Source organism: Syngnathus acus, chromosome 9 (assembly GCF_901709675.1).
Source record: "Syngnathus acus chromosome 9, fSynAcu1.2, whole genome shotgun sequence".
NCBI lineage: Eukaryota > Metazoa > Chordata > Actinopteri > Syngnathiformes > Syngnathidae > Syngnathus > Syngnathus acus.
In genome coordinates, this window is record NC_051094.1 from 3,108,124 (window position 1) to 3,119,187 (window position 11,064).

At 42.1% G+C, this 11,064-nt stretch overlaps 2 protein-coding genes across 4 annotated transcripts in view; one reads left to right on the top strand and one right to left on the bottom strand.

The window, feature by feature from the left end:
- The window catches only part of LOC119127193, a 665,522-nt gene that overhangs the window by 94,318 nt on the left and 560,140 nt on the right, over nucleotides 1-11,064 (bottom strand). The gene's annotated exons all lie outside the window — the stretch shown is intronic.
- On the top strand, nucleotides 363-11,040 carry si:dkey-178e17.1 (tricarboxylate transport protein B, mitochondrial). 3 transcript variants are annotated; one of them, XM_037259154.1, is made up of 10 exons: nucleotides 363-523; nucleotides 705-837; nucleotides 5,227-5,334; nucleotides 5,800-5,899; nucleotides 8,217-8,355; nucleotides 8,429-8,513; nucleotides 8,624-8,728; nucleotides 8,962-9,077; nucleotides 9,142-9,215; nucleotides 9,328-11,040. In XM_037259154.1, the coding sequence occupies exons 2-10, from the start codon at nucleotides 726-728 to the stop codon at nucleotides 9,440-9,442; spliced, it is 954 nt and encodes a 317-aa protein (XP_037115049.1). In that variant the 5' UTR covers nucleotides 363-523; nucleotides 705-725; the 3' UTR covers nucleotides 9,443-11,040. The 3 variants fall into 3 exon arrangements, with proteins under 3 accessions (XP_037115049.1, XP_037115048.1, XP_037115047.1); XM_037259153.1 differs by having other exon boundaries at nucleotides 363-520; nucleotides 707-837; XM_037259152.1 differs by having other exon boundaries at nucleotides 363-507.

Sequence of the window (11,064 nt, forward strand, 5' to 3'; positions counted from 1 at the left end):
CAAAATGCCAAAAACAGCAGTTATTAAATGCTTTTGTGGCAGGTTTGGTGGTTTACAGAAGTTCAGTATCTGCACAAGAATAAACTTTACACGCAGTGTGATCCTATCAATTCCTTGCCTAGGAGTCTTCGTAGTTTCAGTCCCAGAGAAGTGAAGTTGTTTGTGGAGGGCGTTGCCGTGACGTATGTGACACGCGCTTTTTTCCCCCCTCCCCTCTTTGAGGATAAAACCTCAAAGTGTCTCGTTTCCAAAATAAATTAAGACCAGATTTTTTTTATTTTTACTTAATTCGCTGTAACTGAAGAGCGAAAAAGAAAGCCTGCGCCACGCCCTCCCTCCGCCTCATTCCGCTCTCGCTACCACTCACACGCACGCGCCTCTCTCTTCTCGGCCACGCGCTTTTCACCAATTCGCGAGGACATTAAAGTTCCCCGAACGCGCCTCTTCCCTCCGCCGTTTCCCCACTTCCTGGTTCGTTCATCTACTTTTCCGTTCTCCCGGTGACACGTGGAACCGACGGGCTGTAAGTTCCCACGGCAGTCCACACGATCGTGGCCACGCGCACGGAGCAGTCGCGCGCGTCCACCTGAGTCCGGGAGGGCGCGCGAGACAGCCGACGTACATCCGTGTCTGTGACTGGGTCTTGTTTGAGGCTCAGCTTCCACAAAGATTTAACACTCCTGACAGGCATTTTTTTCCCTCAGAGCTGTCTTGTTAAAATCAAAATGGAGATAAAAGGGACATGTGGAAGACCTTTCCACACACCGAGGTGTCTGGCGGCGGCGGCGCCCGCTGGGAGGTCCAAGTTAACCCACCCTGGGAAAGCGATTCTGGCAGGTACGTAATTTTCAAACTATCTCACGAAAAAGTGACATCAAATGTCAGATAGAATAACTTACAGTACACTTAGCGCCTTGAAGTCTGTCAAGTACCAGTTGCTTTTTTCTCTCTCTTTTGTTTCCTGCTTGCTGTCTTTGATGGTTTGTTGTTTTTTCTTAGGTTGAGACTAAGCAGTCTTTTGCCAAAACTATCGAATTAAATTACACGCAATATTTCAAAGAGGTAAATAAAGCGGTGCCTTAAGATACGAGTGTATTTCGTTCCACGATCACGTTCATATCTCAAATCATTTCAATGAATGGAAATGCACTTAATCCGATCCACTCAGATCAGTGCGTCTTTTCAGGAGGCTTTATCAGAATTTACCTGCTGATGTTACAATGTCATTTCATGTCTCAGTCAGCAAGGGCACGATGCCATTTAATGCTTTTAGAGAGGAGTGATATGCATTATATGAGGGGCAGGCCCTTGGACAAAGAAGCAGTTAGTTGTTGTTTTTTCCCTGGGGTGGTATTTACGAATAGGGGCGGAGTTTATTTGTAAAAACACACTTTGAATAATCCGACCATTATACAATTTTTGACTGTAATGGTAATCATCTTTAGAGATGCTGTCACTGTGTCTTGTAAGATCATCTTTAAAATGATGCAGGGAAATTCACGGCGGTTCATTTGGTACGCCTTGGTCCTGCTGTTTTGGTTAGCGACAGTGATCAAATGGACTCGGTAGTTACCGATTTAATGTCTAGTGTTTTTTTTTTTTTTGAGCGATGCATTCATTCCTCTAAAATGAATGTCAGATTGACAGACGTGTTGTCATTGCTGCCAAAGAAGATTGTTTTAAAATACAGAGATGAACGATGTTTTTGTCAAGTGCACATCAGTCCTTGTTGTTGAGACTGCCCACTGTGCTGTTGATCAGTGTGCTGCAGCACTTTCAGGTGATTGGAGTGGCAACTTCAGCGGGGTTCCTTTGTGGCAGGAACACACTGATTTTGCGTGCGTGTCGACACAACAACCGTAAATATGTCAAGAATGGGTGTGAATCCAATTTGAACCTTATCGTGACTATCTTTATAAAAAAACTTTCCTTTTGCTATACAGATCCTTTATTAGCTAGCGTGGCATGGGCCAGGCGTGCCTAATAATCTGCTAAGTGCGACATAGAGGCCACGCTTGACACAGTTGTGGCTTTCTATGGAATGGGCCCATGTTGCTTGATGCCATCCTGTGGGGAATCTTTCCCTTCCCCCCCGCCGCCAGCCCTCAGCAGCCTGATTGACTGGCTCGGGTCCCGTGTCGCCCCCCCTCCCTCTCTCGCTGTAGCTCGTTTCCAGACTGTCCGTCCGGTTTTGCAACGGCAGCAGCGTTGCAACTCCTGTGGGCCTCCCTGTCCAAGATGTCCAGATAAAACCTGATTTGGGTTGAGAATGACGCTGCATCGCCTCTCCAGCGCCGGTTAGTGTTGTCTGTGTGGAAGGAGAAGACTTTCGAGTGCGTGCCTGAGGGCTCCGGGTAGTCAAAGCAAGAAGTAGAAGGTCAAGTCTTAATGCACTACATTTGCTGTCATTGGCTGCTTCAGCTTCTCTCACGCTGCTGATGGTTGAAGTTGGGACGCCAAACAAGAGCGGGCCACTTTCAGGCCTGAGGGCAGAGAGGCGGAAGAACAAAATGGACTTAAGATTTGTTGTCCTTTCTGTGAGAGATGGAAAAAACGTTTTTGTGGAAATGCCATGTTTCCTCGTTTTTTTTTTTTTTTTCTGCTCGGTTCACCCTCAGGCAGCATGGCAGCCTGAGTGCTCGTCTCCTCTCGTCATTCAAGCAAGCTTGTCGGCCATTTTCAATGGAAGTGACTCAGCTCAATGAATTTTATTTGTTGTTGAAGCTGTTGACCACGCTGACCATGATCTTTTATTATTTTCTTCATTACAAGTTACCAAAGCACTCAAAGTATAACGACAGTCATTTATTGTGATTTTTAAGATCAATATTGTGATTTTTTTAAGATCATCTAAAAAGAACGATTCTAGTCAACTTGCCATCAAGAAGAATCCGTGAGCCAAGAGGGGAGGGAGCGTTGCCCGGCCGGCCGGGACATAGGAAGCCGAAAAGGCCACACCGAGATGAATAATTCTTTTCATCTTCCATGACGCTGTAAATATTAAGAATCTATTTATAGGAAGCCTTTCCTCTGGCTTTATTCTTCGCCGTTAAATATGAACCATAACATTTTCCTCCATTCTCATCCTAAGAGAATTGGAAATGAGCAACATGTGGATTAATAATAAATCACTATTGCTCCTTTTTAATTGGCTGCTAGGTGCACGCATGATGATGACGACGACAATGCATTATTGATTGCTTGGTTGTTAATTGTGTGATGAAACGGAGATCGTCACTTTTAAACACTGCTGTGCTTCAGCCTGACTTGGAGTAAGCGTCATCCATGTTTTTTCCCCCAAAAGGACCATGTTAAGAAGGATGTTAAGAGGCCAGGGAAATAAAGGAGTGGCTGAAAAAGAAGCAGATTAAAGTCAGTCCCCAGACCTCAACCCAATAGAAAACCGCCATTAGTTGCTACGGAGTAAGGAGTGACTCAATGATAATTCATTTGTGGCACTGTCTATTTGAAATAATGTCCCGTGTTCCAACCAAAGGATGCAACATGTTTTTTTAATCCTATTCATCAATTAATTAACAAAATAATCGACAGATGAATCAAGTATTTAAAAGAATTAAATGCAGCCCTTCTATGCTGTGTTTAGAGATGGATTGATAGTCAGATATTTTTCCATTTCTCATCCACTCTTGTTTGTGTGTATCTGACAAGGCATTTTTTTTTTCAGCTCTGCCTCTTTGCGCCCAATATCACTCCAGTCCCATTTTCATTTTTTCTGGCGTAATAGCAAGTGTCAAGGATCTATGTGGACGCATCGATTTTATGACCGCGCGGAGGATGGGAAGGTGCAGCAGCAGAGGTTGACGATAAAGATTAATGGCCGTTGGGCACATGTAGCCCACGTTTGGCACTCATTTCAAGTGTGTTTGTGCGATTGTGTGCCAGATGGAAAACGCAGAGCACATGTAGTGGGCAGCTCACACCATTCGTCACGTTGTTTGTTTTCTTCTCTGCTCATGAATGAGCTCAATTGTTTTCTCTTTCCCGACACGCAGCCACCCAATTAGGCCACGCCACGTCATCACAAACTGTGGGGACCATCATGTGACTTGTATGAACCTTCTGGGCGTGTTATTGTGGCGAACATCACGAGGGTCACCAACGTGTTGATTCCAGGAATGGGAGCGAATAAGCTTGTATGTCAGGAAAATTCCAAGACTGGTGTCATTAAAGATGTATACAATATGTCAAGTCCAAATTGCAACATAATTAAGGTTCCCATGTCAGGAAAGTTCCAGGACCGGTGTCTTGAACGCTATACAATATGTCCAAGTGACAACATGATTGAGTTTTCCGTTCAACGTGTAACGGACCAGCCTAAAAACTGTGAATGGGAATTTTGTGAACCCAGAAAAATAGACCTGGACAATCTTAAGAAAAAAAATCATACTAATATTGTTGCTAATTCTGATCACGTAGTAGTTCACTCAATACACTGGGCTCAAGTCGTACTCTTCACAATTTATGTGAGGCTTTTATACCGGCTGGCGTCTATTTTTACCACATCACTTAATTGGATTGAAGTCACAGACATCTTCTCTTATCGATTTCCCTTAAATGAAATCAGTTCATCCTCCAGATGGGATGATTAAGTTGATAGCGTTAACGATATGCTGAGCAAACGGGATTTAGCCATGTCACAATGTGGGCAATGTTGCGCAATTCACTTGCTCATGATTGCCTTTTCACTCTTGTTTTGCTTTCATTTTGTGATCTTTCTGCTTATGTGTGTCAGCAGATAATGTGTCTGTGTTTTTGTGTGTGTCATTGAGTTAATGGAGGGTCTTGGCCTGTGTAATGGAGCCCCCCCCACCCCCCTCCCTCGGCAGGCTGCATGATTTAATTAATGTCATCCTTCTCTGTGTCCTCCCTCCTTCCCGTGTGGATTGTGAGGTTTAGACGGCAAGCTCCCCGTGTCCATTTATGCTTCCATATTTCCGAGCATTCTCAAACGTAATAAACCCCAAATGTCCTCCGTGTGACTGCTCTGAGTGGTTTGGCCGTGGGTTTGATTTCTCTTCAACCAGCTCGCCAGCTTAAGTCATTTTCCAACCATCTGTGACGTCATGGCACCTTGTTGTCATGCAGGCAGGCACAGGCTACTGGAACATACAGCCTGAAGCTAAGCTAAGCACGGGTGCTAAGCTAACAGCCAATTTTGAAGTTGTCTTTTTTGGGGGGATTTGATAAGGGTTGTTGAATTTTCAGGCGGAATCGCCGGCGGCATCGAGATTTGCATCACCTTCCCCACCGAGTATGTGAAGACCAAACTGCAGCTGGACGAGAAGGCCAACCCTCCCAAATACAGAGGCATAGGTGAGTTGAAGGAAAAATAAGGGTTTGTTTTCACCATATCCGTTCAAACATCGTAAAAAGTATACAGTATAAAAAAATATATTAAAGTAGCTGTGTTGACTCTTTGGAGCTCATTATCAAATTTAATTCCCCGCTGTGAATGTTTATGTCACTTAAGACACATCACAAAAAACACACACACACACACACACACGTTATCTTTTGACATGTGCTGCATCTTGGGGAACATGCTAATGAGCGCTCCAGAGTCCTGACAGCTGCTGCCTTTTCTGCTCACTAGTGCGTTGCTTTGGCGCTTTGATAGCTTTTCCTTCTCAACTCTTCATATGTTAATAGGTTTGCTAGTTAATAGCAAATTCTGACTCGCTCCATTCTACGAAATGGACGAGCCGCCACGGCCGTTCTAAATAAATCAATATTACTGATAGATTAAATAAAAACAACAATCTGTGTTTCATTGTCTAGGTGATTGCGTGAGGCAGACGGTGCGGAGTCACGGTATCCCGGGACTCTACAGAGGACTCAGCTCGCTGTTGTACGGATCCATCCCCAAATCCGCAGTCAGGTATGCAATCAACTCCCCAAACACAAGTGGCTCATTAATGAACCGATCCAGATGATTACCACGAGACATTGTGGAGACGTTACAACATCCGCTTTGCATGTTGTGGTAGAAGTTTTTTTTTGCTTGCAGCTGGAAGGCGAGAGTAAAAAAAAAAAAAAAGCAAAGCACGGCTGCCGTCGCTTACCTGGAAGCGTTTGCTCACACAGTCCAATTATTCAAGTCCATTAGCCGCCACGCATAGCAGAAATGCCACGCCGCCACTCTCGAGAGTGATAGTGTTGTTGTTCACGCACAGCCGTGACATTTATTTCCTGTCAAACGCAAACACACACAAAATAAAGCCACAGGGGGGCGGGGGCTGGCTTTCCTGTTTTTCATTTGGCTTTGTTTGCATACCTGCACGCATGTGTGTGTGTGTTGGGCTGGAGGGTCGCTCCCGTCCGTGTGATGGAGAGACAGGTGCAGTCAAGCGGCGCAAAGATGCCACTCAAAGCCAGACGAGGTCTCAGAAGACCACAAGCCGAGAGGCTTTGTCATTTTGTTGATATTTGTCGATGGAAACCACGGTGGGAACCACGTTTTGACAGGATGAGTTTGACTTAAGAGCGCCGCCATCAACAGACAACTGTTTGTCATTGCGGTGGTTTATAAAGCTCATTTTTACAGATGACAAATATTGTGTGTCAACTGCAGTGAACGATTTAAGGGACTATTTATTTTTGTTCTTTTTTTTTTTTAATGCTACGACTGCAAGTATTTATACTCAACAGTATATATTGGAGGTTTTGGAGAGGTCAAGAATACATTCGACATTTCCATTCATTTCAATAGGGAAAGGTGATTTGAGTTGCGAGCGTGGTCACGGAACATATGATGCTATTTAGGCAGTAATATAATCAAGCCAAGAAGAATTATTTGTTGTTGTTTTTCTTTCCATCTTCAATTCAATCCACCTCAATGACTTTACTGTGCGACTCCCGGCGTCTCGCACCCACCCCTTTTATTTATTCTGTGTTCTCCTCCCCATCCCATTAAGTAATTGCCTGCACACCATCGTGTTGCGCAAAGATTATTCCTGGGTCATCGGAAAGGCGGGCCGAGCCGAGGATGGACGAGAGAGCAACTGACCTGTTCTACCCTTCAATAATTGATTTGTCACAATATTTATTCGTCCTTCCCCGGCTGCTCTCTTAAACACTTAATGCACAATAGGACAAAGTTGTGTCGTTGGACATCCAGCCATGAGCCATCCATCTGATAGCACAAACTAGTCAGCACAAAAACACATTTGAACTATATTTGAGGTTAATCAGTCTGAACAAAGCCACATCTGCACTTCTAAGAGGGGGTGCATACTTTTGCAACCACAATACGTATTTCAGTTCTTTTTTTTTTAAACAAAGTTTCTTAAAAAGAAAAAATTATTTGTTCAGGCTGTAGGTCACATTAATGGTGGAAATTATTTCTCGCTTTTGTAGGAACTGACGACTGAAGAGGGGTGTGTAGACTTTTTATATCCAATGTACTTTGTGGTGTTCTCTAGTACTGGAGAAAAGAAAAGAAAAATATTCCATTAATTTAGGATGAATGACAAAAATGATCATTTGCTATCTTTGTGAAGACAGAAAGTATTGATTTATTTGGATTGACTCGATTGTGCGGGTGTTTTTAAAGCCGTGAGTGCATTTCTCATTTCCGCTCCTTTCCTTCGTCCCTTCACTGAAGCTGTCTGACCTTGTACAAGACCCTCTAATGAAGAATGTTCAGCGCTCTGACGCATCTCGGACTGTCAGCCAGGTTATTACGGCACATCCTTAGAAAGGAAGCCTTGGCCCATTACGTTGGCAGCCAGGGAACAGCTTGACTATCCATTTGAATAAAAAGTGGAGTAGGTGCGCTGCCATTTTGTTTTCTTTGCCAGATGTGGGGGAAAGGTATGAAAGTTGCAAATGTGACGACGAGTGCGACGGAAGAGCAGATGTGGAGAGTTAATGAGCTGAGGAAAATTCTGCAATAACCTGGCAGATGGACTTAAAAAGAAATGCTGGCTATGGACGACTTTAGGGACACTTATTAGGATGGCAAGTAAACAAGTCAAACTGAGTGGAAGAAGCCAAACAAGAAAACAACATCAGTCTGTTCCCCCTCATCCATTTTTTTAAAATAGATTTACAGTGCAGCACTTTTTTTTTTTTTTTAATACAGCTCATATCGAATCTTATTAAATAGTTACTCGACGCTAAGTGGGGGTTTTTGCTGTGCACTCGTAATGTTTTTCGGGTGCTATTCTGTGAAACCTACATTTGCTTGTCGTCAGGTTCGGAGTATTTGAGTTCCTCAGTAACCGAGCAAAAGATGAATCAGGTCGACTGGATAGCACTCGAGGGCTGCTGTGTGGACTCGGAGCTGGCGTGATGGAGGCCGTGTTGGTGGTTTGTCCCATGGAAACCATCAAGGTGTGCATTCAGCGCATTCAGTGGTAATAACTCAAACGGCGTGACCAAATATATTTATTTTTTCCTCGTCAAGGTTAAATTCATCCATGACCAGACTTCAGCCAACCCCAAGTACAGGGGCTTCTATCACGGAGTCAGAGAAATTGTCAGAGCTCAAGGTACATGATTAACGCGCTCTCTAGTGGCCGACCACGGTAGTGCAGCACCACATGAAGCCACGTCCCACCGTGAGGATTTTGTTTATTTTATTTTTTTTATGCTTCACCAGGTTTAAGAGGGACCTACCAAGGTCTCACTGCGACCGTGCTTAAACAGGGCTCCAACCAGGCCATTCGCTTCTATGTGATGACCTCGCTCAAGAACTGGTACAAAGGTCAGCATCCTTTGTCACGCTGTGCTTTATTTAACCATTTATATCCTATTTATTGTATTTAAAAAGTAAATCAAATGGAGTTTAATGTTAAACAACAGAAGTGTAAATATACATTAGGAATGATACCTCATCATCTTTTGAGTTTTTTTTCCTTTTTAACATAATTCTGACAATTCAGTCTACTCAATTATATTTGGAATGTTTCACCAACACAAGATGATTTATGCCACTAGGTGATGACCCCAATAAATCCATCAATCCTGCGCTGACCGGATCCTTCGGAGCTATCGCTGGAGCAGCAAGCGTGTTTGGAAACACACCACTCGATGTCATCAAGACAAGGATGCAGGTACGAACTTACAAACTTCATTTGTGTTTGTTGTAGGCGTCGTAACTCGTGTTTCCTTCTCAAGGGTCTCGAAGCACATAAGTACAAGAGCACGCTGGACTGTGCGGTCAAGATTCTGCGACACGAAGGCTTAAAAGCGTGAGTTGGCACTTATATCTTGGCGCTGGGTGTAAAAAGTTTACACACCCCTCTTCAAGTGCCACCAATGCGTAATATTGTTCTAATTTGAATTCTTTACTCTCATCCAAAGTTTCTATAAGGGGACCGTTCCTCGTCTGGGTCGCGTATGCCTGGATGTGGCCATCGTCTTCATCATCTACGAGGAGGTGGTCAAGGTTCTTAACAGAGTGTGGAAGACAGAGTGAGTCGCGTTTCCTGCTTCTCTTGCCGCTTCCGACGCGACGCGCACATCCCAATCGGGTAGAAATGGAATTAACTTGAATCTTAATGCTTTTTGATCATATTTTAATACTTGACTCTTGCATAACTTTCTCATCCGTATAAACTACAGTCGCATCCATAAACAAAGCCTTTAATAGAATGAGTTTACTATTTAAAGACACTTTTTATTTTTGTCTTTTTTTTTATTCCCATCATGATTGTTTCATTCTAAAATATAAATATATTTTATCTCTGTCAGATGCCAAACACGATAATTTATATAGATGCGGTTTATTAATAATGAATTCATTATTAATCTATTTAGAAGATTAATGTACGTATATTTACTGATTTGAATGTTTCATATCTGTATGTTAAAAAAAATGTAATTGCTGTTGTGTTCTTGTCTTTCCCTTCAAAAAAAAAAAAAAAAAATCCAGCCTAGATGTAAATGTGTTTGAAGAAGTTTTAAAAAAATATATATATATTCTCTCCATATCCAATTGCTGTATTTGAAGCTTGAGAGGCAACTTGAAGTGCTTTTCACCTGAGCAGGCTGCTGCAGGGTGATTATGTGTCCTCGGTTTACGTTTTATTGTTTTTTAAAATCATGTTCATCTAGTGTTGTGGTTCTTGTGAAAATGTAGTCGGACATTGCACCAAAAAAAAAAAAAAGAACAAAGTTACATCTTGACTTAAATATTATATTCGGATCAAATAGGGCAAATTCGTCATATAAATTTCCGACTCAATTTGTCATGAGAACATGACGCTGCCTGGTTGGCAGGTTGCTTTCAAATAGTTCACTCATGTGCCTTTTGATTAAATATCACTATAAATTGTATTTAGTGTCTTCTCTCACAGTCTGACTGATGTTTTCAATGACATAACAACCCACTTTTTTTTTTTTAATCATTTTCTTGCTTCACTCAGGCTAAAATGTGAATCATGGCGAAATAGATTTTTAATCTTATAAACTGTCATTTTCATCCTGTGTGTGTTGTCAATCTTAACATGTCCACCCTGTTATAGTAAAATATAAATTGGTGTAAAAACCTCGAAGAAATTCCAAACATGTTTGTTAAACATTCATCTTGCTTACTGAATTGCGTTGCCATGATAAAGTCCACCATGATTGAATCGAATTTTAACATTAACCAAAAATGTTCACCCATTACTGTATTTACTTTGACTGATTTGAAAAGTATTACTCGTGTAACATTTCTGACAAATAATTATATATATTTTTAAAATTCTCTATGCTTAAATGTACTTTTTGTTTTGTTTTATCATTGGGTGTACAGTTAAATAGCGCCACAGGTTCATGTCTTCATGAAGCCTTTCAATGAAGATGTGTTGTCGGTTAAAAGTAAAAGTTCATCCATTTTTTCAAAATTTACTTTTTAAAAACAACTTGTTCTGATTAATTGCTGTATGTTAGGGGCGATGCTGGAATAATTCATGACTTGATCAAACTCGCTTGGCTGATGTTCATGTCATTTGTCAGCTTTTTTTTTGGTCATGTCTTGTGAAGAAAAGAGGAGAATTGTGTTCAATAAAAACAGTCTTGTAATAGAACCAATGACAATGTAGCAAGAGCTTCATC